General features: G+C 46.3%; 1 protein-coding gene across 1 annotated transcript in view; it reads left to right on the top strand.

Annotated features, from left to right (window-relative positions):
- Nucleotides 1-1,342: 1,342 nt before the first annotated feature.
- Nucleotides 1,343-26,724, top strand: part of LMNB2 (lamin B2) — a 60,527-nt gene continuing 35,145 nt past the window's right edge. Inside the window, exons 1-5 of the mRNA XM_090026812.1 lie at nt 1,343-1,639; nt 14,157-14,293; nt 20,171-20,327; nt 22,755-22,880; nt 23,233-23,403. Of these exons, the coding sequence (XP_089882938.1) occupies nt 1,391-1,639; nt 14,157-14,293; nt 20,171-20,327; nt 22,755-22,880; nt 23,233-23,403 (840 nt within the window). The 5' untranslated portion in view covers nt 1,343-1,390. The remainder of the gene's footprint in view (nt 1,640-14,156; nt 14,294-20,170; nt 20,328-22,754; nt 22,881-23,232; nt 23,404-26,724) is intronic.

Below are 26,724 nucleotides of genomic sequence, written 5' to 3'. Positions count from 1 at the left end.
CACAGGTTGAGGCTGTTCTGGTGTGCTGTAATTACAGCGTGTCAGAACAGGCTTGCTTAATTGAGTCTGCTGGAGCACGGTAATTACCGTGCTCCAGCAGACTCCAGTGTCATGTGTATCAGTGTCCCTGTGCTGAAAAATGGCAGCGGGGTGCTTTAAGTAAAGCTTATTCGACAGTTTAATTACAGCAGCACTAAACTATAACTTCTATCACTACACCCACCACCAGAGGTGGGTCCAAATCTGGCCTACAAGGAGCTACGTAGTCCAGATTCAGCCCAAGCGGGGTGGGCGAGTTTGATACCTATGCTATAACCTAGTGACCATATTTGCAGTGTCTAAATGGGACGCACTCCTCCCCTGCTCCGTTGTCTAGCTCTGGTTTTAACTGAGCGTACTGAAGGAGGAAGAGTAGCTGTGGAGCGTCAGTGTAGAGGGTTCACAGTGCTTAAGAGCTGGGGTGAGGAGCTGAGGAAAGCAGTCCTGTTTTAAATGAGCCCCTTGGGTGACCTGCTGAAAAGCTGAACTGTAGGCACTGAGGAGGCTTCGTAATCTAATGAGTTTTGTGGCTCCTGGAGCAGCTTATTAGGGACTGCTTTCTGAGATTCAGGCAGAATTCTGGTACATCTCATTTAAGTGCACTGTTTACCAATCTGCATTTAAGGCTCAGGCATTTTTGGCTTGCCTAAAATCAGACTGGGTACACGTGGCATGCAGCCCCTCTAGGATAGGCTAGCAACTCAGTGGGAGTTTTGAAAATCCACATTTTGGATTGAGCTCTTCTCTAGGAGCAGAACTTGCCGCCGCCTCCCCTGGGGACGGGGCTTGGGCTGCTTCTGGGACGGAGGCGCGCTTCGGGCGCTCAGCTGGCTGCTGCAGGTGCTTGTGTGCTCTGGTGCACAGCTGCCAAGCCGTGTCTAGAAGTATGTGGATACACATAGGGTGGCTGCTGGCTGCCAACACAGCTTCTCGGTAAGTATGGGGCCATGTAGCCCCTCAAGATGTTGCGGCCTGGGCGACTGACTTGCTTGCCCGCCTAAAACCAGGCCTTTTCTGTTTAAATTATACAACAAAACACTCCTGCTGCTGCCTGCCCGAGGCCGTGGGGCTCCTTGGCTACAAGGCCTTTCAGATGCGTTTACAGCCCGCGAGGCCCTCCGTACACTACCATGAACGTGCCCCAGCCACGGCCGCGGGGGTCCCGCACGTGGAGAGCTGAGGCCCCGTCCCCAGCGGCAGCCGGCAGCGACTACAGCCCCCAGCAGCCCCAGCGCTCCCGGCCGCGGGCCTGAGACTCCATTTCCCAGGGGGCGCCGCGCAGCGCTGCGCGGGAGTGGGGGAGGCGGCCGCCATCTTACTGCTCCTCCCGCCCACAGTGCGGCTGGATTGAATGAACCCGCTGCTCGCTCGTCCCGTCCCCTCCGGCGGAGCGAGCGCCATGTCGGGCACCCCGAGCCGCGGCGCCGCCGGGGGCACCCCGCTGTCTCCGACCCGCATCTCCCGGCTGCAGGAGAAGGAGGACCTGCGGCAGCTCAATGACCGTCTGGCCGTCTACATCGACCGCGTGCGCGCGCTGGAGCTGGAGAACGACCGGCTGCTGCTGAAGATCTCGGAGAAGGAGGAGGTCACCACCCGCGAGGTGCGGCCGGGGAGCGGGCTGGGCCAGGCCGTCGCAGCCGCACGTGTGTGGCCGGTGGGAAGGGACGGGGCCGGGGGGGCGCTGGTCGGGGCCGGGGCGGCCGGGGCCCTCCGCCGGTCCTGAGGCGGCGGGGCCAGCGAGAGCCTCCTCCGGGGCCATGGGCTGGCGGGTCCCCGGGCGCCGGGGCCGAGGCGGCAGGCGGGCCGGACCCTCCTCTGTCTTGGCGGACTTTGATGCGTCTCGCGGCCCCGGCGAGTTGTCTTTGCTTTCTGTGTTGACGGTACGATAGAGTAGCTCATGCAGTGAGTGTATTCAGGTATAGTTTTCATCTGCTTTAGTCACGCTGTGGGCACATGGTGTGCAGAAGGAGAGGAAACGTAATTTTAATACAGAAGGACTAACTGGGACCGAGTGTCCTTTTGTTAAGCGAGAGCGAGTGTTGCTCAGGTTGAATCTGATTCTTCTGCATACCTGACTGTTCTCTGTAAGAAGCTGAGCTTCTGTGGTAATGTCTGAATCGAGGTTAATTTGGATAAATGAGACTCCTGGACAAGGATTGTTTCACTGGCTCTTGCGGGTGCTTGGGACCCAAGCAGTTCAAGCTGTGGTTGTGTTAGTTTTGAAAAGCTACCGCCATTTGTATGTGAGGGTTTGTCCACCTAGGATAGGTCCTGTAAAAAAGAAAAGAAAAGGAAGAACCCCTACCCCCAGTCTGAATTTCTGAGCACTTGTGCAGTAGAAGTAGCTTCCTTTACTTTCAAAGTGAAGTGGAACTTTTGTAGCAAAAACTACCAAATTTGCCTGATTCTGAGATGGCTTCAAATTTAAGATGACCCACAATAATTAGATTGTGTACATGGAAAATTCTCTGCTGTGGTAGAGAAAGCAGCAGTGGGAGGAAAGGGGCTAGATTTGCACCTTACTTCCCTAGTCCTTGTTCCCACCAGCCTGTGCCTGTCTCCAGCCTCTTGCTCCCTCTGTGCCTCTGCTGGCTCCCACCCTGCAACCTACCCCCATCCCTCCCCCCTGTGCCGCCTCCTACCCCTCTTTACCTTCTGCTGTAGGCCAGCTCCCCCGGGGCAGCGAGCGGTAGCAGATGGCCTGGCCCAGTCTGGCCAGGGAGAAGTGGCAGCAGTTCTTACCTGGGCTGGGTTGGGGCTTGAGGGACTAGGGTTGGAACAGAGGTCAAGAGGTAGAAGGGGTAGCTGGGGCAGGGGGCAGGCACAGGCATGGGGGGCAAAGGGTGAGTAAGTTGTAGGTTGTCTTCCCCCTCTCTCTCCCTCAGTCTCTTCCCTGCTCACCACCAAACAAGACATTTCAACCCTGGCACAGCTCTGAGCCCAGGGCCAAAGCCAGAGCTGAGCTGCTGTCTGCCCTGGGCTGGTACTTGAATCCAAGATGAGACTTTTCCCATGCTGATTGGGGTCGGGGGGGGGGGGGGGGATGGGACGACACACCTTACTTGCTTTTGAGTAAATAATGACATTTGCAGCTGATGCCAAGAGCAGCTGCATAGTTGTTTAGTCTGATAGATTTTTTTTTTCCTTTACGTTAAAGTTTAGTAAGTTAGTTTAAGTTTAGTCATTAATGGAGTGAATTTTGGTAGATTAGGTATGACCAGTGTTTTTGCTTTGCAATCTAAAACATTTCTGTTTTACCTTTTTTCTGTTTTAAATTCATGAATTTTAATGGTGTTCATCATCAATGTGGAAATTTCTTAACACGGTTCCATATGGTTGGGCATGTTTTAAGGGTCTTCTCCTCCTGAAGAACAGCAAATAATTATTTTGGGAATAATTTTAGGTATTTCAAACTTAGCTGGTATCCTAGTGCAGTGCTATCCTGTAGTGGTCAAACTGGCTCATTGGGCTTTTTGGCATAGTGGTGGAGCACTGCGTTGGTGCGGTTCTAACACCCAGGGGGTGAACATTGTTGCCTCTGCCCCTCTTCCTCTTCTTTCTTGTGTGCTACTGAATTTGGGGTCTTAGGTTGCTGTTGGGTGACTGAAATCAATGGCGGGGAAAAGTGGTGTGAGTGGCTATGCTGGGTTTCTGTGGGCTGCAAGAAGCCCTGATTCCAAATCAGTTGGGTTTTGGGGGCCGGTACTGCTAGTCAGTATTTAAGGAGGCATATTGGCTGATACTGATCTGATTTCTGATACAGCTGCCTCCAGCTGGTAAGTCTAGTGTGGAAGGGGAGGGGGAGGGAAGAGGTATGGGGGAGGCAGATTGACACCCTCCATGGTGAGGGAGGGGGCCGGGGCAGGCACTGCTGAGGGGAGGGAGGGGTGCTGCCCCGCCAGGGCTCTTTTCCAGAAGGCCTGGACTTGGAGCAGGCGCTGGGTGAATGCTGCATCCACCCCACCACTTGGAGCAGAGCAGTGGCAAAATTTGGGGTTGATCCAGCATCTTCCCAGCACTACCTGCATCCACTCTAAGCCCAGCCCCTGTGGACAAGAGCCGCACGCAGCCCTGGCTGCAGCCTACCTCAGTACATGGACACGGACTTTGTGGTGGGTGGTATATAGACATGATAGGGAGAAAATGTTCTTTCTTAAAGAGTGTATTGTCCAAGTTGAGTAGGATTTGGTTTAGAGTTGCACTGACATCAATCTATATTGTGTCGGCGCTGATAAAAGGAAAATTGACGTTTCATAGATTACACAGACATTAGGCCTGGAAGGGACCTTGGCATGGGGCTGGACCCAATGATCTTACAAGGGGCAGGAAGTCAGCTAGAGTCAAAAGATCGCAGCAAGACGAACATCCAGATGTTTCCTGAAAGTGTTCCGTGTAGGAGTTTGCACCATCTCTGGGGGGAGTTTGTTCCAGTCCTTGGGGACTTGGACAGTAAGAAGGTTTTTTCCTTGTGTCCAGCCTAGAACAGTCTTGCAGGAATTTGTGACCGTTGGACCTTGTCACCCCTGGGTTGATTTGGTGAACAGGTGTTCCCCCAGATCCTAATGCACACCCCCTACGTATTTATAGGCTGCCACTAGGTCACCCCTGAGCCTGTGCTTCTCCAAGCTGAAGAGTCCCGTAGCTGGTAGCCTCTCTTCATAAGGCCTGTTCTCTTGCACTCTGATCATGCACAAGGCTTTCCTCTGGACTCTTTCAAGCTTCTCCACATCCTTCCTAAATTGCGGAGCCCAGAATTGGATGCAGGACTCCAGCTGTGGCCTCACCAAGGACGAGTGCAGTGGGAGGATGACATCCTGGGTCTTGCCTGAGATGCATCAGTAGATGCAAGCCAGAGTTTTGTTCACTTTGCCAGCTGCAGTATCACATTGGTAGCTCATGTTCATCTTGTGGTCAGTCATGACCCCCAAGTCTCTTTTGGTCCTGGTGCTAGCAAGTGTAGCACTGCCAACCCTGTAAATCTGATGCAGGTTCCCGCCCCGCCCCCCCCGAGGTGGAGCACTTTGCATTTCTCTGTATTGAATGCCATCAGGTTTTCATCTGCCCATCTTGCAAGCCTATTGAGGTCAGCCTGGATCACCAGCCTATCCTCAAGTATGGAAACTTCCCCGAATATGGTGTCGTCAATAAACTTGGCCAGTCTGCTTTTGACACCAGTGTCTGTTATCAGCAGTTGGCTTCTTTTGGCTGATCTGGCTGATAATTTCATTGATAAATGCCATGTGCATGTGTCCAGCCTCAGTATGCATGTGGCCAGGAATGTACCTCAGCAAATTGGAGAGCAATGTCCAGCTGTTAAGTTTGGAGGAGGGGAGGGAGGAGGAAAGGGGTGGGGGAGGCCCAATTGAAGCCCCCCCCCCCCCCCCAGCGAGGGAGGGAGTGGGACAGGAGCGGAGAGGCATGCAGGACGGAATTATGGATGGCTTGTCTGGGGAGGGGGGACAGCTTCTGCTGCTGTGCATGCCCCAGGGGAGGCATAGGGGGCATGTGCCCCCTGGATTTGTGTGTGGGGCCAGCACTGCAGGCTCAGGGATGGGGGCTGGCTGGCCTCTTCTTAGGCTGGGGCTGTGCTCAGGGTGTGTGGCAGCAGCCATGGTAGAGGAGCTACAGGGGGGCTATAATGAATTTTGGCGTGGCTGTAGCCCAGCCTGTAGCCCCTCCTCCAAGCACTGCCACTGCCCTCCTACCCTGAGCATAGTCCTCACTCAGCCTAAAGCTGGCAGCCCACCCTTGCCCTGCGCACAAATCTGCAGGGCACGTCTCCCGTGCCTTCCCCAGGATGCATGGAGCAGCTAGAGCCCATGGGGACTGTCCCATGCTCTGTCTGGCTGGGCAGTGCCTGCCTCAGCCCCACCCCCTCCATCCCAGTGGAGGCCTCGATCTGCGCCCCCCAACCCTCTCCTCCTTCATGTCCCTTTCTCCCCTACAGACTTACTGGCCCGATGCTGGTGTCCAAGCTGCCAGGCTGCATATTGGCAATCGGATCAGTATTGGACAGTTAATAATTGGCCGTTGGTAAAAATCTTTATTGGTGCACTGCTAGTTTGTCTTGGAAAAATACTTCCCTGATGACTAGTTGTTGGTCCTGGAAGTGTCAACAGGAAAGCAGACTATGCTGTTAGGCTACTCATTTTTTTCTTTTTTCCTATTTTGATCCCTTGATAAAGAAATATCTGAGAGAGAAGAAGGGATACAATGTTAATACAGCTTTTATTTAGTGTTGTGACAATGTCACACTGTCTGTATCCTGCTAAAAATCTTTTTGCTGCTCATTCTGGTGTGCATCAATTGTATTATTTGTCATTTTTAGTTCTGATATTTTAAGTTTCTTTTGTTTTTCTCTTGGTATGTATTTGTTTGATATCTTTTTGCTTCTCATCTGTTGCCTACATTCTCTAACTTCTGGTGTGCATCCACTACCATCTGTGTCCCTTTTCCATTGGTGATTCTTTAAAACTCTTCAAGTGTCTCCTCTTGCCTATGATGGCCTCTTCTACAGCTGAGGAATTGCAGCTGTTGTCATCAGTAAAAATGCTGGAAGGTTTTCTCTTTACAACCTTATGAGTAAACAACTTGAATTGTTGTTCTCTTACATAAAAGTGCATGCTTGCTCTTGCTCAAAACTATGGTATATTTATACTTTTAATTAAACCCTATTTAAAAGATCTGTGACTTCAGTGACTTTGTCCCAGAAGCAAAGAAGCTATGATTGCTGAATGGCTGTCCAACTTCTAATTCATAGATCAGTTCATCTTTAGCCAAAGAAAAATTAAGTTATCACCAAACCATTCCATGTTATGAAAGTCATTTGCAATTTGTAGAAACTCAAGAATAGTTTCATAGTTAGTAGGGTCGGAAGGGCCCTGAGCAGATCATCAAGTCTGACCCCCTGCCATAGCAGGAAAGAGTACTGGGGTCAGACAACCCCAGCAAGGTGACTGTTAAGCCTTGTCTTAAAGACCCCCAGGGTAGGAGTCAGTACCACTTTGCTTGGAAGTTGGTTCCAGATCGTAGCTGCCCTGACAGTGAAGTAGCGCCTCCTGATTTGTAGTCTGAATCTACCCTCTGACAGCTTGTGACACTTATTTCTAGTCACTCCTGGAACTGCTTGGGGGAACAGGGACTCCCCCAATGCCTGCTGGTCCCCTCTGACTAGTTTGTAACAAGCCACTAGATCGCCCCTCAGCCTTCTCTTGTGGAGGCTGAATAGGTTCAGGTCCCGTAGCCTCTTGTAGGGCTTGACCTGCTGTCCCCTGACCATGCGAGTGGCCCTCCTCTGGACCCTCTCCATGCTGTCCGCATCCCTCTTGAAGTGCGGCACCCAGAACTAGACGCAGTACTCCAGCTGTGGCCTGATCAATGTCGCATAGAGGGGGAGGATCACCTCGGACCTGCTCATAGTGCATCTGTGGATACATGACAAGGTGTGGTTAGCCTTCCTGACTGTGTCCCCACATTGGCAGCCCATGTTCATCTTGGAATCAACAGCGACTCCAAGATCCTTTTCTGCCTCTACACTGATGAGAAGGGAGTTCCCTAGCCTGTAGGTATGGTGCTGGTTCTTCCTCCCCAGATGCATCACCTTGCATTTGTCAGTGTTGAAACGCATCCTATTCTCATTCGCCCACCCCTGTAACCTGTCTAGGTCTGATTGTAGCCTATTCCTCCCTTCTAGCATGCCCACATCCCCCCACATCTTAGTGTCATCAGCAAATTTGAACAGGGTGCTTTTTACCCCCTAGTCCTGTTCAACATCTTCATCAGTGACTTGTACGGGCCCAAGGGGGACCCCACTGCCCACATCCCTCCAGGTCGAAAATGACCCATCCACCACCACTCTCTGGGTGCGGTCCTCCAGCTGCTTAGTGACCCATTTGACTGTGTAGGTGTCGTCACCACAGTCCCCCAATTTTTTAATGAGAATGGGGTGAGAGATAATGTCGAAGGCCTTCCTAAAGTCTAGAAAGACTATGTCCACTGCTACCCCGCCATGTAAGGATTTTGTGACCTGGTCATAGAAGGCCACCAGGTTGGTCTGACAGGACCTGCTTCTAATGAACCCATGTTGGTTGCCCCTAAGCATGTCCACGAGGGGCCAGCGGGGAGGTTATGTGCCTGGATAATTCTCTCAAAAAGCTGTTGTTGTTATGTACCCTTGGGAAAGTCGGAGACAGAAAAGAGCCAGGGTCTTGAACTTGCCCCTCATGAAGCTACTCCAGAGCTGGCTTCAAGGGGTCCTGAAGGAGGGGTACTGAATAAGCCTTTTTGGGAAGTCTAAAGGTAGAGCTTCCTCTCAAAAGCAGCATGATCTGTGACAGTAGCACAACACCCCATTTTTTGCAGAAAAATGTGCTGAATTTTGTTGTTTCCATACTAATTTAAGGTTCTTTATGCTAACAACTTCTAATAAACATTGTAAAAGCAGGAATGTTAGACTTCAATAAATTAGTGAGCAACATTCCCTGCCAGCAGCCATAGCCTGGCCCATAGGGTCGGTTGCAGGCTGGATGACCCACCTCCAGATCCGGATTGTGGGCAGGTGCTGTGTTGGCACAGGCTAGCTCCCAGGTAGTTAACGTCATTGCTGCTTGCCATCCTGCTTTTCCTGGTTGCCAACTGCTGTGGATTTCATCCACCAACAGTGACCGAAAACATGGACTTCAGCTGATAAAGAGGGAGGATTGGGGTGTGGCCAGCATCAGTTCCCTGGGTATTGGCCTGTGCTGACACAAGCTGTGACAGCTTGGGAACAAACATTGCAGGATAGATCTGGAGATTGGTCAGAAGTTCTGTGGGCTGGATCTAGCCTCTAAAGCAGTATGGTTGACACCCCTGTTGTAAAGGAAACTTCTGCCTGGGGCCTGAAATGTTGGGCATTTATTAAAGAAAAAAGGCAGAATGAATATGCATTAAGAAAATGTAAGGTTATGCCACTATAAATTACATCTATAAGATAAGGGGAGAAAAAGTTATTTGGGTAAATCTGGTATCTTTTATTAGACCAACTCAGATAATTGGAAAAATTCTTCTTTGCAAGCTTTCGGGTATAAATACCTTTCATCAGGCTAAGGAAGCATCTGCAGTTGGTGTCTGCTCTTCCTGGATGGAATGAAAAGTAAAGAAGCCAGAGGCTGGGCTGCATGCAAGAAAGGCAGTCAGTGAAGATGTAAATTGAAGAGTCAGTAGGTGAGAGACAGGCTTGGTGGAGGGTGGTAATTAATGTAGCTGGTATATAATGGAGAGATACCTGGGGAGTTGGATGTTGGGCAGGTTATAATGTATCATGAATCCAATGTCTATATTTAGTCCATGAGTTTTTTTTTTGTATTCAGGATGTTGATGAAGTGAAGTTCATAGGCTCATCTGTGAAAGGTGTTTTGTATATTCCCTTTGAAGCTTAGAACTGAGAAGCTGGAGAGACTGGTTTTCTTGTGAGAAATATGCCCCCACTGGTAGTTGGGTATTCTTGTCTTTGATAGACTTCTGGTGTGTTTTCGTTCTGGTGCACAGTTGTTTGGTCTCTCCTCCATATTTTCCTTCAGGCCATTTGTGAAGCTGCAGCTGTAAGATCCAGGACTGCTGATGGTTCATTGTGGGGTGTAGTAATTGTGGGGGTGGTGGAGATGTGTTGGCAGGTTTTACATTTCTTGTCATGGCATGGTCTGGATCCATTCGGTGTGTTTTGAGCCACAGGAAGCTTGCTTCTGGTGATGAGGTTAGCAAGGTTTGGTGCTTGTTTGATGACTAGGATAGGTGGTTCTGGGAAAATCGCTTTAAGAATTTGGTTGTCTTCAGTATGGGTTGCATAAAGGTTCTCAAATTCTGGTTGTCAGAAACCTTGGTTTTATTTCAGAAGTTATAACAGTGATCCCCTTTCTCCAGCACCACAGTTGTGTTCCATTTGTTGTGCATGGTGTCAAACGTACATCCCACAGGAAAATCTGGTCTGCAGAGAAGCGTTGTCTGGCATGTGGGGCTCCCAAAAGGGCTGGGGATTCAGGGGTGGGGTGAGCTGTGACTGAAATCCTGGATACAGAGCTCTGTTGGAGGCTTATGGGGCAGGGCAGAGCGAGCGATGGCTTGTGTTACCCCCTCCTGCTGTTGCTGCTCACCTTGCTCTGCCCCCATGTCTGCATCCAGCTTACCAGGAGGCCCATGTCCCGGATCTGGCCTGTGAGGAAGGATGAGTTTGACACCCCTGCTGTAGACCTATGCAGTTGATCCTGTCCTTGCTCCCAGTTTCTGATATCTGAATTGGTTTTCTGGAGGCACTGCAGCCCACTTATCTTTTTATCTCCTGTTTTTGTCGTCAAGGCTTTTTATCTGCATTCCAGTTTGCTAGTTTTTCCCCTTGAATCTCCATACTCTCCACCTCAGTTGCTTTGTTTCTCTAAAGTTATGATAGTAGTTCTGGCAGTCTGTTAGGAGCAACAGCAGTGATGCTAGTTCTTAAAATTTTGGATACTTAACAGCTCCTTAATGCAGTGGTTCTCAGTTGGGGTGCTGCAGGGCCACCTCAGGGGTGTTGTGGTTACAGCATCCAGGTAAAACTGCTCCCCCTGCATTAGTGCTCTAATTGGACTAAAGCAGGCAGCAAGCTGCCTCATGCCACTGCTGTTTTTGGTCCTCTTACCCTATGTTCCTCCTGGAAATGGGTATGGGTGGAACTGTCTTATTTACGTATGTTTCTGGGAAGAATGTTGGGAGTGCCAGATCAGAAGGAACCACACTGCACAAGGCAGCTCCTGCCTGCTTTAGGCTGATCATAACCCTAAGGTAGGAGGAGCGCTCAGAGGCACAGCCCTTTCCAGGTTGGCTGTGCAGCAGAGGCAGGGTCATGAAGTTTCACAGCTTTTCCTGGCAGCAGAATCTGGCTGAGGCACTCAGGTAAGCCAAGGCAGCATCAACAGTGGTTCTCAGCCAGCCATGCCATTGCATTCCAAAAAGTGGTGGTGGTGTGCCTCAACCCTGAAAAGGTTGAGAGCCACTGCTTTAATGGTTTTATAATGTATATCATAACAACCAATGTCAGGATGGAAGGTTTTCTGGGGTTGGAGACTCTAAGCAGGGGTTGTCAACTGAGGGTAAATGTACCCCTGGGGGTACTTGGACTGGTCCTAGGGTGGGGTATGCATGGGTGGGTGGGGACAGAGTGCTGCTGCCTCCCAGGGGCAGGGCCAGGTAGAGCAGGGTGAGGGCAGTGGTGCCCCTCTGCAGGGTGGGGAAGCTTGCATGTGGAGGCAGCCCCTGCCACTCAGCAGCAGAGTTTCCCTACTCTGCAGAGAGGTGCTGCTGCCCTCACCCTGCTCTGCCCTGCCCCTGCTCCTGGGAGGCAGCAGCGCTCCGTCCCTGCCTCCTGCTCAGCTATTCCTCTTCCCCACCTCTCCCCTCTTGCTTGGCGTCCAGGCACTGGGGGTGCTTAGACTAAAAAAGGTTGAAAGCCCCTGCTCTAAAGGCATTTATACGCATACTTCTTTGTCCTACAACACACTGGAGATCTGCCACTTCAGAGCAGATAATAGTCTGCTCCACACACAAGCTGGGGCAAACTGGACTGCACTGCATGCAGTTGTATAAGCGGTGAAATGCGTGTCAGAGTGCAGAAAATGACATTCATTCATAGACATTCATAGACATTAGGGCTGGAAGGGACCTCGGGAGATCATCGAGTCCAGCCCCCTGCCCAAAGGGCAGGAAGTCAGCTGGGGTCATAGGATCCCAGCAAGATAAGCATCCAATTTACTCTTAAAGGTGTTCAGTGTAGGTGCTTGAACCACCTCTGCTGGCAGACTGTTCCAGACCTTGGGGGCTCGGACAGGAAAGAAATTCTCCCTTATGTCCAGCCTGAAACGGTCTTGCAGGAGTTTGTGACCGTTCGACCTCATCATCCCTTGGGGCACTCTGGTGAACAGACATTCCTCCAGATCCTGGTGGTCACCCCTAATAAACTTATAGGTGGCCATCAGGCCACCCCTGAGCCTGTGCTTTTCCAGGCTAAAGAGCCCCATGGCTCTCAGCCTGTCATCGTAGGATCTGTTTTCCTGACCTCTGATCATGCGCGTGGCTCTCCTCTGGACTCTCTCAAGCTTCTCCACATCCTTTTTGAATTGTGGAGCCCAAAACTGGACGCAGTACTCCAGCTGCGGCCTCACCAAGGCCGAGTACAAGGGGAGAATGACGTCCCGGGATTTGCTCGAGAAGCATCTATGGATGCACGCCAGCATTTTGGTCGCTTTACTAGCCGCAGCATCGCATTGCAGGCTCATGTTCATCTTGTGGTCAATGATGACCCCCAAGTCTTTTTCTTCTGTAGTGCTAACCAACGTAGCACTGCTGAGCCTATACGGGTGCTGCAGGTTTTTCCTCCCAAGATGGAGAACCTTGCATTTTTCGGTGTTAAACACCATGAGGTTCTCGTCTGCCCATTTGCTGAGCTTGTCCAGGTCAGCCTGGATCACCCGCCTATCTTCTGGCGTGGATGGTTTGCCCCAAAGTTTGGTGTCATCGGCGAACTTGGCCAGTCCACTCCTGACTCCAATGTCCGCATCGTTAATGAAGATGTTGAACAGTATGGGTCCCAGGACAGAGCCTTGAGGGACCCCACTGGTCACAGGGCACCATGATGAGTGACTGCCATCAATCACAACCCTCTGGGTCTGACCACGGAGCCAATTTCCCAGCCAGCGGATCGTGGTGGAGCCAAGGCCACAACTGGGCAGTTTGGCCAAGAGGTGATCATGGGATACCAGATCAAAAGCTTTTTTGAAGTCAAGATATATGACATCAATCTCTTCTCCCTTGTCCAGGTGATAGGTCACCTGGTCATAGAAGGAAATGAGATTGGTCAAACAAGACCTACCCGCAACAAACCCGTGCTGGCTGTCCCTTAGAATGTTAGCCTGGGCCAGTCCCTCAAGGATGGCCTCCTTAATAAACTTTTCTAAGATCTTCCCCAGGATAGAAGTCAGGCTAACGGGCGTGTAGTTAGCCGGATCCACTCTCCTCCCTTTCTTGAAGATCGGCACCACATTGGCCTTCTTCCAGCACCTCTGGTGTGTTCTAGTTCAAAAGCACGCCACCATCGTTTTCTGAGCGCTCGCGTGCATTTCACTGCTTATACAACTGCAAGCATCAGCACTGTGGCACTTGCATGTCTAAAAATCCCCTAAGTGGCTGGAGGCCACATGAGGATGGTTGGCACCTTTCTGAACTTGGTTGCAGTGAGGAATGCATTGTTCCTGTAGGAATAGCAGAAGTATTATGTTGGAAATTCTGAAAAGCATGTTAGAAATAATTAACAATAATTTTTGATGAACTGCAGACTGAGTTCTAAATTTCAAAGATGTGGAACTGATTTTCAGTACTTAAATCTTAATTCCCAAGCCAGAATCGTTGTTGCTTATATCTAGATGACGTTACTTATCATAGAAGCAACTTTAAAGCAGTAACTGTTTTAAGTAAGTGGGACTAGTTAAAGTGTGATTCTAGGAATTAATCATCTGCTACAGGGATTTTTCAACCTTTTTTAATAAGTGTATCCCTGGCGGCGGGACATAGTGAGGTGGGGGGTTGGCAGTGCCTGGCTGGGCACTGAACGGTGGCAGCATGGGGTGGTGAATGGCAGCTGCTGCTACCTGCAAACCCACCCCCCATCCTACCAGCCGGGCGGTGCCTGTGGGGCCTGCAGAGGAGCGCCACTGCCCTTGCCCTACCCCAGCCCTGCTTCTGGGAGGAGGTGACAGTCTGTCCCCCCTACCCATGCGTACCCCCTAGGGCCTTTCCAAGTACCCCTGGGGGTACGCATACCCCCAGTTGACACAACCACTGATCTACAGTTAGATTCTATACAAGACTTGGCTGCTGCAAGTTGTGTGTTTTAAAATTTTGATTTTATTTTTAATATAAATTGGTATGATGTTCAGATGTTGCTTTGAAAGGATTCATTTCATTGAAACAAACACTGCGATTTTCTTCAAATACATATTGAGCAAATCATTAATTGAAATTAAACTTATTGAAGAATATAAACTTAATGATTTTATATTCTTTTCGAAATTTTAACTGCCATAACCATCTAAACTATTTCTTTTTAATCTTAGGTGAGTGGAATCAAAACCCTCTATGAGTCTGAGCTGGCTGATGCTCGAAGAGTTCTGGATGAGACAGCCAAAGAAAGGGCTAAACTACAGATTGAAATAGGAAAGCTAAGAGCGGAACTTGATGAGGTCAACAAGAAGTAAGGAAACTTGACTTCGGTATCACTTTCTTATTTTGAGAAGGGGTAGTATTGACCAAAGGAACAATCATACTGACAAATAAAATAAGGATTGGTAGATGTCTTTTAATGGTGCCCAAACTCAACCTCAAATGATTGGTTTAATTTGGAGGGTTGTAGGTTGTAGCCGAGTTGATCTAAGGACATAGGCAGACAAGGTTCTTTGGGTGAATCTGATATCTTTTATTAGACCAACTTTAAATAGTTGGAAAAATGTTTCTTAGCAAGCAGCCTGACGAAAGAGTTTTTAAACCCAAAAGCATGCTAAGAAACATTTTTCCCACTGTGTAAGTTGGTGTAATAAAAGATATCAGATTCACCCAAAGAACCTTGTCTGGTTTAATTCGGAAGCACTTGGTGAAACTCACTGCTTTTTGCAGAAAGCCAGACCAGGTAAACATAATGGTCTGGCTTCCTGCATAATTCTCTAGATTAAAAACAAATATACACCTTTGAATTGAATAGAACAATGTATACATGGTCTAGAACCCCTGTAGCATATCCACGGTTTGGGGGCCTCCAAATCTGTTTTGCTGCATTTTAAGACCGTTGCTTTCTGTCCTGCCTCTTCTATACCCTCTTCCCCCCCGCCCCATTCTTTATGGCAGTCTTTCAAATACTTGAAAACCACTATCATATCCCTTCCCATGCAACTACCCCTCCCTTAATTTCATGCCAGACTGAACATACCTAGTTCTCCCAGGCTTTCCTCACAACTCTAACCTCTTATCAGTTTTGTTTTTCCACATTTGGATCCTCCCCAGTTTCTCCATGTCCTCTTTAAATTGTAGAGTCCAGGGGTGCACGTAGTACTCCAACTGAGGCCTAACTAGCATAGAGTAGAATGGTAGTATTACATCCTGCGTCTTGTATCTAGGATTTCTGTTTAATGCAGTACAAAATTGCATTGGCATTTTTTGGTGACTGCATCACATTGCTGGTTCACTTTGAGTCTGTGAGCCACCAGAACCCCTGTATTATTCTTGCTATTTTCTAGTCCAGGGGGTTGCAAAATATGTACCTGTGGGCTGGTTCTGGCCTGTGAAGCCACTTGATTTGCCCATGGAACATCTGACCTGCTGCTGCTGCTGCTTCTCCCAACTGCGTAGCACAAGTGAAGCCTCCTCCTTCTCTGCCCCCCCCGCCCAGCCATCTGCACAGACAGGTGATGGGGAGAAGTGGCCGCACTTGTCAGAAACACTGGCCCACCTTGGACCTGAGCCAGGTTGATCTAGTACTCCACTGCAAAACCTTGCTGACTGCCAATCATTTTCCATTCTATATTTGTACATTTGTTTGGTTTTTTTTCTAGATGTAGCATCTTGTTAGTCTGTGTTGAATTTCACTCTGTTGTTTAATGCACATTTTTTCCAATCCATTAAGATCCTTTTGAGTTCTACATCTAATCTCCTGAGTGTTTGTAAATTCTCTGTTTTGTTTAATATGTAAACTTGGTCCACATGCTTTCTCTTCTGGCATCAAGTTCACTACTAAAAATATGAAACTGCACCAGAACTGAAATAGACTGTGGTAGAACGGCAGTTCAGCAATTTGAAACTTCTTGGGATTTGTATACCAATGGGGACACTTAAAGTAACTGTGTAACTACATAAGAGATCAGTCAAAGTAATTGAGAGATGCTTTTGAAAACTTTCCTTATGTAATTTAATTTAATTTAATTTCCAATTAAAATTAAATTCTAATTACACTAAATTAAATTCCAGTTAACTTCATAGCTTTTAGCCTGTTATGTCTGGTTTATATGTGGCTGTCAATGATTTAATCCATGTATATTTTTTGGGTCTGTTTGGAAAACATTCATGTGTCTGGGCCACCTGATACTAATAGTGTGAAAATGGCCTCAGAAATAATATGCTCATGCTGATGGAACTATAGCACTTGTTCCTGTTGCTAGCCACTATTCTTTACTTTTGCAAAGTTCATTGTACTGGTCACTGTAGTAAATAAGAAACATGAGTATGCAAAATGTTTGGAATGACTAAATGTGATGTCATGCACAATACAACAGTCTGTCTTGTGCTTTTTTCAGCAGCGTGACTTGATATTTACAATTGTTGGGCTTTAGAGTTTAAAATCCATTAAGGTAGGTAAGAGAATTTAACTTAGAACTGTTATTTCAGTTAGTTTTCAGACTCAGGAAACCAGTAGTTTTCCATCTGGTTCATATTTGGAATCATGAGAAAATAGGGCTGGATGAAACCTTTTGAGGTCATCTAGAGACCAGTGGTTCTCAACCCTTTTTGTACTGGACCCATCTGTAAACACTGATTACTATTAACCTAGTTCTTTTCACTCTTGACCTGCTGCCCCCAGGCCCCAGCCCTTCAGTGTGTGGGGGGCAGGAGGGGCAGCCCCTCTGACATCTTGTCATATAAAGTAATTATAATAAATCTGTGAACACGTACCACTGACAGGTCACCTGCGTAGCAGTGGTGGTTCATGTACCACAGATTGAGAACCGCTGCCTTGGGGGATTCTAGGAGTCAGCAGAACCCTTGCCTTCCATCTGTGGCCAGGAGTTTCTCACTCTGCAGCTTGCTGGGCCAGCCTGCCTGACCTGGCTCAGACCCGAGGCTTACATGCAGCCCTGCCCCTTCCTGTCAGATGGTGCTCCGGCTGAGCAGAGGTTTCTGGTTAGTGCCTGAAGGTTGGTTGCCTAGACAGCTTGTAACTGCAGCTCTTGCCACCTCCCTGCTGTTGGAGCTAGGCTCAGGCCCTACTGGCCTGTTTCCTTAACTGCTTATTCCTTTGCAGTTAACTCCCCAGAAGGTAGAGTTCTCCTAACTTGCTGCAGGTGTGCCCCTTCCATCTAATGGGCAGCTCCCTGCCTAGGCAGCAGTGTTTCTTCACTGCTTTTCTTCTTGTGGCTAGCCCCTGTTCATCTTTTTGGGCTCTGCCTGCTGCTACCTTTTCTCTCATTAAAGCAATGGGACCCCAAGACTCCCTCTTACAGTACTATGTGCAAGCTTTGGTAAATACAAGTAGTAGTTAATGTTCAAAATCAGACACTTGTTTGAAAAAAATTGTTGCACCACATAGTTCTTTGTAAATCATGCTTCTTAAGGGAATTCAACAATGAAAAATCAACTGTGAAGGAAACTGCAGCTAGTACCCTACTTCAGAGACTGGTTTCTATTCGTATACCTTTTAATAGGCAAGCCACCCAGAAAACTCAAAAGGCGAGAAAACCAGTGCAGTCTGAAAATTTATACTGAACACTCTTAAAAGCAAAATGGGACTGTATAGCTTATTTAAAGCACCTTTATGCAATGCGTTTTTAAAACAAGAGTGTGACATTGCCCTGGCTGTGTGTGTTAACAAATTTGCTATAGAAGTGATCTTGAAGTCAAATGGAAAGAACTCATTGCATCAGGGCAGAAGGCAATCTATTGCTTATAAAGTGAAGGTTATGTTGCAGAAAACATACCATGTGTTACTTTTCCTGCGTAATATTTGCCTGTTCAATTTGGGAAATTTCATGTTAACTTCAGTGTTCTGCTCTTGTATTTGAACATGGGATAAGTCCCTTTCTTCTGCAGGCTGCATGCCCCAGCCAGACCTACTGTGCTCTGTCTACTCAGGAGGGAGAGTTTTAGAATAATAAACAAGCATCTTTCATAACATGCTATCAAGAAAAAGTACCATATTTATCCAATTTACTCTGAATTTAGGACACCCTCCCTTGATTAGATTCTAGACTTGGAAAATTTATAGATTTGTTATAATTTTCTAAGTTTAGAATCTGACTTTTTCATAGGGTCATTTTAAATTTATTCCCCACCCCCCTCCACCATGGCAGGTAGTAAGTAGGGAAGGTGGCAGGGGAGTTGAGTGGCTTGTCTCTGCCCCGCCATATCTGGTGCTTGCATGCCCCATACCTACCTCCACAATGCCTGTACCTCTTGCTGTCTGCTCCCCCCAACCCTCCCCCCACATGCACATGCACCCTTCCCACCTGCCACTTGCCCTGTGTCCCCTGATGACTGTTTCTCCCTGCAGTGCTTGCACCCCCTTGTATGTGCTTTCCGCACCCTCTGCCACCTGCCCGCCCCCTCCATCCCTGCTGCTACTTACATCTCCTTGCCGCTTCAGCTCCTGGGGCTCTGTTCTGGCTGGAGGCATGGATCACAAAGCATGTGCTGCCTCTTGCCCTAACTCAGCAAAGCAGCTGTTGCAGTGGTGGCAGCAGCTTCAGCCCTGAACCTGGACTCGGGGCTAGAGCTGCTGCCACCACTGTGTGGGCCCTGTCCAGAAATAGCATGTGCTCTGTGCTCCCTGCCTCTGGGTGGAGTGGGATCCCAGCAGAAGCTGGAGCTGCGAGAAGGTAAATGGAGGCAGGCAGAAGAGGCTGTTGGGGGGCAGGTGGTAGGGCAGTATCACTATAAATAGTGTAAGTCCAAATAAATAACTTTGGAGTTTCAAGTAGTGTTTGCTGTTTATAAGGTTACATATCATGTTCATAATTTTGTTAAAATAGGGAAGGAAAAAAAAAGGTGGGGGACACACGACAGTTTCTCCTACTAAATGATTTAGCATTCTTCATCTCCCCCTGCACTCTATCGACACCTGCTTTTGCTTCTGTCATTACCACATTTCTAGCCTTGGTGGACAAGTGTTCAAGGGTCCTTTGTTTTAAATGGATATGGTATTCCAACATTTTGGCTCTTTGGGAAAAGAGAAACATATAGTGGTTGATTCACAATTTAGGATGATATTCTTTAGTATTGTGGTCCAGATAATAAAAAAGCAGGTTTTTGGATGAGTTCCAAGATTAGTCATCTGCTTCTGTATGAGGACTATTACTTTCCTTCTCTCTTTTTTCCTCATCCTTGAGTTCAAGGTTTAGGATATCTCCTTTTTCCATTGTTTACAGAAGCCTTGTCATGAGAAAGTTGTACCTACAGTCTAGTTCAGCTATTTTCAACTTTTCAGATTTAGGGCATCCCCTCAGAAAATGTCAGGTGTTAGTTTTTACTTCATTTTTGACTACAGAAATCTAGAGCAGTTCTTCTATTGCAATAACTCGGAAACACCACAACAGGTCAAAATGTTTTTAAAAATATTAATTCCTATTTGAAATCTCTGGGTTTGTCTTTTGAATCATGTTTGCACACCAAATAGTGCTAATACTGTGTGGCACACCATGGCACCCTGTTGAAGAATCACTGGTTTAGTTTATGCCATGGTCCCAGCCTCTGCTTTTATTCATGGTTCACTGCCCCTAAAGCTTCCCACTTGGACTGGCATACTGGTGCTTGCATAGCATACAGATGGAAATGTCTGCATCTCTTGGTCAGCTTGATCAGTAGTTGTCGTGTTTCATGTTACAGGTCTGCTCAATCCCCCCAAACACCGGCCTGCTTTCCCTAAATATAGAGAGGCACCCCAGGGAATCTCAGGGTGCCTTCCCATAAGCAGGGAAGTAGGGTGCCCCATTAATTCAAAACTGTCTCCCTGAACATAGGAGAGCAGGCATGCCAAAGTGGGAAAAGCAGGGAGATCACGCTACCGCTTTGTGAAGTCTGTCAGGGGTGGAACCAAGTGGGAATGTGCGTTTCGCCCAGTGAAGTAGATCAGTTGTGCTGCAATGCATCATGGCACAGCTGATTCGTTTCATTTCACAGTACCTTTCTACTCTCTTGCTGTGCTGGCCTCTATACCGATTACAATCAAAAGACCTTTTGAGTATACTATATTTACTTCAAAAGGTTTTGTTACACTGAAATTCTGTATCTCAAATGGTCTCCAGTGATTATTATCCATTACATACTACTCAGTACTGTGTATGTGTATCAAGTTTTTTTTTTTCTTTTTTAGCCACAAAAAGAAAGAAGCAGAATTGTCTGTTGCCCAAGGTCGTGTTAAGGATCTGGAAGCCCTGTTTCACAGGACTGAAGCAGAACTCAATACTACTCTAAATGAGAAGCGTACTCTAGAAGCAGAAATTGCTGACTTGCGGGCCCAGCTTTCTAAGGTAATTAAATGAATGTCATACAGCTATGTTTTTTTTCACAAGCTAATCCTTGTCAAGTATGATGCTTTATTTTACTGTGAGTGTATTAAGTTGCATATCCATATTAGCGAGATGATGTAAAGAGTAAGAAGCTATCTTGAATCGGAGCTCAGTATACTCTTAATCCTAACCTGTCTTTGTCTAAAGTCATTAAGAGTTGAGTCTCAGCCATTGCTTTAAGATAGTCAAAGTAATTTCTGTTCCACTGTAAGGTTTTCTTTGGATCAAAGTTTTTATTTAAAAACTTCAGAAAAATGTTCTGATATCTTTCAGATAATAGTTTATTAATGGTTGAGTGTCAGTTAAAATGATGTGTGGTGTTCTCACTCCGTAAGTGAACAATGTATATATACACTACTTATTTTTCTTAACAGATTTATGATGCCCACAAACATTTGCTCTTAAGTAAGGTCATCCTTACATTTTCCTGAGTGCTTTAGCACTGATTCATGACATTCCTTCTAAATATGTAACAGTGTATATGCAACAACATATATACCCAGATTCTACTAATGGAAAATATTTTTAAAGAAAAGTTCATTCAACTAATGCATTCTGGAGGAAAATAAGACTTTATTATATTCAGATTGTTGTGAGAGATTAGTGGACTGTATAAATTGGTACATGTCTTTTGTTTAGAGGTAACCACTTTTTTTAAAAAAAAAAGAAACAGTGGCCACTATGCCAGATTTACTTTTTATCAAGAAATGGACTTTGAGAAGGCTGGATTATTGTGGCAATACTAACAAAGAAAGCAAACAATATAAAGCAAGACAAAAAACATGATGTTTCTTACTGAGCTGCTTCTTTCCCTTTTCTCTTGGGGTAAGCGAGCACAGTAGTAGCAGGTCGAAAGTCAGTTTTCTAAAATCCCCATGCTGCTCCTAGAAACAGGCACATGTGGCACTGTCCCTTGTGCTTCACCTCTGTTTCTAGGAGGGTTGGGGGTGGGAAAGAGGGGCAGGGGAAGGGAGGGGACCAGACTGGGAAGGGCTACAGCCCAAGCTAGTTCTGTCTGCTTTAGTGCATCAGAGAGTCCTGATACAGCAGGAATGTGCATGGGGGCATTGTAGCACTCCGGTTGAGAACCACTGATAAACAGGTAAAATGGTTGTACTGATTTAAAAGGGGTTGGTGTAAGGGAACGACATCTTTCAGGCTGTTCCACTTCAACTGTTTTTATTTACTGCAGGATAGAAGAACAAATAAAAGTTAAACTGAAGCAGCTTACATTGGAATGAATCAGTTCCTAAATTATTGTTGTTTAGTTTCTACCTACTGGAATATAAAGTAGATGCAGAAAACAGGTTGCAATACAATAAGTGGAGTAGACTGCTTAGGGAAGTTGTTGAATCTCTGTCATTGGAGGTGTTCAAGAGGAGACTGGACAGACATTGGTCAGGGATGATCTACATGTAGCCATACCTGTGTTCTAATGTAGGTATTTCCTATGCTTCTGGGCTTTGGTGGTTGCTGCATGAGGCTGGGGGTGCAGGGGGGGGAAGTGGAGGAATTTTTTCCCCCTCCTGCTGCTAGGTGTCAGATTTTTTTTGTTTTTTGTTGTCTTTCAAAGCCTTCCCCAGAAACTTTGGGTGTTGGCTGCAGCCAAGGTTGGAGATGTTGACTGAGGTGTTCCTGCTGGGATTGAAATCTGGAGGTTCGTGGCTAGAGGATCTTGTCCTTCCACTCGGTGTCAGACTAATCACCATACTGGGGGTCAAGAAGGAATTTTATACTATGGTCAGACTGGCATTGATTGTAGAGGTTTTTGCCTTCTGTGTAGTGGGGGTGTTGCCCTCTTCCTGGGATCCTCTTGGGCATATATTAACCACCTTTGCAGCAGCAGTACATTGGCTGCCATGGTCTCTCTGCTTTACCTGGGACAGGTTAGGCTGTTATGTCTTGTGTTTTAACTGTGTAGTTTTGCTAAAAGGTTAGACTGTGGATTTGTATAGGATGGTTTGGATAGGGATGATCCTGCCTTAGGCAGAGGTTGGACTGGATGACCTGTGGAGGTCCCTTCCAGCCCTACTTCTCCATGTTTTTCTTTCAGTTACTATTCTTGTTTTTCCTGCCCATATCCTAAAAGTTAAGTAGCACTCTTGATCTCTGGTCCTTCTTTATAAATGGCAACAGAGTTGTCTGAGAGTGTTTTTGTCAAGGCCTTAGCATAAGTGTGCAGCTACATTATAGGAAGGCACAACGTATATAAGGTTAAATTCATTAAAGGTTGCTTACCATTTTGATCGACACAGAACTGGTTATAGAAGGCACCTGAAAATTGTTTAAAATGTTATGCCTTTTCTTTCAGGGAAGAGGGAATTGTGAAATATTTCGTAAGTAGAAAGTAAAGATGACTTAACTTTTGGATTCTGAACTCTCTACTAGGCAGAAGATGGCCATGCTGTGGCTAAGAAGCAATTGGAGAAGGAAACACTGATGCGGGTAGACTTGGAGAATCGTTGCCAGAGTCTACAAGAGGACCTAGATTTCAGGAAGAATGTATATGAGGAGGTATTATCAACCTGTAATATTAATAATATTAATGTGGAGCTTATATAGTCCTTATTCATAGTAGTTTTTGTAGTGGGTTTCTCATTTGTTAATGGAAGAACACAACAGCCCTTTCCCATATTTTTAATTTCTCTTCGTATTTTTAGTGAAGTTGGTTCATGTTTAAACACATTTACAGTTAGCTTGTAGCACACCTTTAATAGTTCTGGCTTCTTTATAGCACTGGACTTTATTAAATGACTTCAGTGCTTGGGAACCAAAATATCATGGAAACAATTCTCTCCAGCATAAATGAAACTCATTGTGCTTGCTTTAATTTGATCCTGTATCTTCATTTTTTTTCTTTATGTAGGAGGTGAGAGAGACAAGAAAACGGCACGAACACCGTTTGGTTGAGGTAGACACTAGTCGCCAACGAGAGTATGAATCCAAAATGGCTCAAGCCCTGGAGGATCTGCGCAATCAACATGATGAACAGGTTAAATTGTACAAAATGGAGCTGGAGCAAACCTATCAGGCTAAGGTAACTAATGTTGTCTTGTAGTATCCTACAGTGTATTGGATGCATCACAGTATAGAAAAAGCATATTTGTATCCTACTGAAGTATTACTAAAACAAAAGCATTGAGAGTGGCTCCAAAGTTATGGTCTCACTAGGATTTTTCTTTTTAATATACACTTAACACTTTCCTAATTTACTTAATTTTTATAAAGAATCTAAGCATATTTGACTTTTCTGAGTTACTCAGGGTTGAAAGTTTATTTAATTCCAATAGGGTCTTATAAGCAGGGATCCTGGTTTTCCCTGAAGAAAAAAAAAATCACAAATTCTCTGATTAAAAAGTCCAAAATTCATGATAAAAATTGAAGGCCCCCCTATGGCCCTGCTAGTGCTTCTCACTCGCCCCCCTCCCCCCCCCACAGCCTCCCCAGTCCTGCTTGTGTCCCCCCCACCCCCCCAGCAGGTAGGTGTGTGTGGGAGGACAGGGAGAAGGAAGGGGCTGGGGGGTGCAGATCGAGAATGGGGGAGGAATGCATCTCTGTGCCTGCTCCCAGGAGTTGGGGGAGGGCAAGGGCAGCAGTGCCCCTCTCTGGGCTGCACATGTTCTGCCTGGCTAGGGAGGGGAGAAGCTCACATGTGGCAGCCACCACCACACCACTGCTACTTGTGGGGAAGCTGGTTGGGGGCTGAGGAAGCAAGGATGTGTTGGGGGAAGACATGGAGTGCCTGCCAGCTGGCAGGCACTCCTGGTGGGGCTTTCCCCAACATTCTCTCCTCCCTTGGTCCAGACGGGCAGTGGGGAGAGGGCACCCCAGGGCCCAGTGGCAAGGGACACCGCCGGCCTCCCACCTCAGCTCACTCTGCCTGCTCCCAGGAGCAGGGCCAGGGCGAGGAGCGAGGGCAGCAGTGCACCTCTGCAGGCGACACATGTGCTGCCTGGCTTGTGGGGAGTGGGAGTTTGCATGCGGCAGCTTTCCCGCCCTTTTTGCAAACAGCACTTGCAGGCTGGATCTCAGCCAGCCTACAGAGCTCTTTGCAAAAGGGGGAAATCTGCGGGTTTCCCTGCTAAAAGGGGAAATCCGTGTTTCCTCCCATTAAAATGAGAAATCTGTGGTTTTCTCCATTTTTACATGGGAAACAGAAAACCTGGATCCTTGCTTATAAGAAGTGGTTGCCTTCACACAAGAGCCGAGTGCCTTTTTTCTGGAGCAGTTTTCAATCAAAAACATGGTGTTGTAGACTCATGAAAAATTAAACACAGCAACAATTAACAGTATCTAGAAAATTAGGCTATTTCCATAGACAGCAATTATGTAGACATGTTCAAGTTTTAAAGAGTTAACATTCTTGAATGATGTCAAATCTGATAGGAATAGTAAAGCATGTTTTTCTGCTACATGGTTTCTGTCAGAGGATTTGATACAACAGGAGTTAGTCAGACTCCTCAGAGTCCAAGGAAGGTATTCTGGCCAAACCAGTACCCAAAGAAAATGAGCATGTTAAACTTCATAAAATGGTCTTTTGACAAGATAGGGCTTAGTGGAATGGAAAAATGAAGATCTAGACAGATGGTGGGACAAGCTGTGCTTGAACGTCTATCCCAAATTCTGCAGGTAGAGTTCTACCTTGTCAGAGAACAGTCTACCTTTCTACGGAGGTGAAGTTGTTAGTGTAGATGACATCGGAGCTGGGCTGAGTGATAATAGGATCTTGAGTAGTAAGAACAGTCTCAGTTTCTAGCTTAATTCTGGAACTGCCTCCAGGGACGGGCATAGAACATAATTGATTTTTTTTTTTTTTTTTTTTTTAAAGCACTCACGTATGTTTGGTATGGAAGACTAGGTCAGTCATTAATTTTCATAAACATCAACCTTTCCTCATGAATCAGCACTTGTCGTTCTTGTTGCTCATCTTTTAGATTCTTCTAGTTTATATACATCAGTTCTTTACATAAAAATGGTGCCTAAGACTGGGTAAGTTGGGGCTAAAAAATGATGAGTAGAGTGGAATAACTAGTTTTCATGAATTACATACAGCCCTCCTCTCACAATGCCACTTGCTGTTGGAAAACAGACATTACACAGTGGATTCATATTTAGCTTGTGTGATGTATATTATAGCTCTGACATCTTTCTTGTACTCGTGCTGCCTAGCAGATAGTCTTCCATTTTGTATTTGTACATGTAACTTTTTTCCTTCCTGACTGGTAGTATTTTGCACTTATTGAATATTATTTTGCTGGTTTTAGGCATTCTATAGTTGATCATTTTTTTTCAATTCTAGTTCTTTCCTCTAGAGGGCTTGCAATCCTTGTGTTAGCCACATGTTTTATAAGTGTAGACTCTTTCATCATCTAGTTCATTAACAAAAACATTGACTGGAACTGTCCTGAGACAGACTCCTGACAGCCTCATTTGAAATACCTTACCAGTTTGACAGAACACTTCATAACTGCTTTTTGAGTGCATTTTTCAACAGTTTATACACTACCTTTTTTGCAGCCAGCAGAGTCTCTTATTCAGAAGTGTAAACACACAAAGCACAGATTGTGAACTGATTGATCAGAACAGCCTTTAATTATTGTCAGGTAGCTTATCACACTGCTGGCAGTGGGAGATAATGCAGTGACATGTATTAATGCCAAAATCCTCTTACACAAACACATACTATCTTTTTGTCATTCACATCATTATTCAATCAAAGTCACTCATGCATAATCGAATATTCCAATATCATCATGTTTTGTACCAATGCTCATGCGAGTTCCTTTACTTCAAAATAAGCACATTCTGATAATATCTTGTTCTGCACCAAACATAAGGATAAGGCCTTTGGTTTTACTTAGTTTCATTAGCCAATTCCTGATTTTTTTTCTTCCCCCCCTTCTAAATTTGGGAGGCATCTTGTTAGCTAATGCTCTGCAGTCATTCTAACGAAGTCACAGGCTCTTGCTCAGGCAGCACCAACTTATGGTGATTTCATCTAGCCCAGGGATGGGCAACCTGTTTAGCAAGCGTGCTATAAATTTCTGTATTTACCATATTTGCTCGAATAAAAGACCATCATGATTTATAAGATGACCCCCCAGTAATATGATTCTATACCTGGAAAATGATATCAAGTTTATACAATTTCTATTAGGGCTGACAAATGATTTAAAAAATTGCAATTTATTGCAAGAGTTAAAAAAACCCCAACTAGTTGAACCCATGCTTTGCTAGGGAAGATGAACTTGATTTTATTTTTTATAACCTTTTGTCATAATCTTCACTTCATGATTTATGCATAATTGCCTGTTCTAACTTCAAAAACTTTCACATGATCATTTCCATGTGCTCTTTT

This window comes from Crocodylus siamensis, chromosome 14 (genome assembly GCF_052110815.1).
Source record: "Crocodylus siamensis isolate JL-2025a chromosome 14, ASM5211081v1, whole genome shotgun sequence".
Lineage (NCBI taxonomy): Eukaryota > Metazoa > Chordata > Crocodylia > Crocodylidae > Crocodylus > Crocodylus siamensis.
Note: the sequence above shows the minus strand (reverse complement) of the source record. Positions and strands in the feature narration are given on the sequence as shown.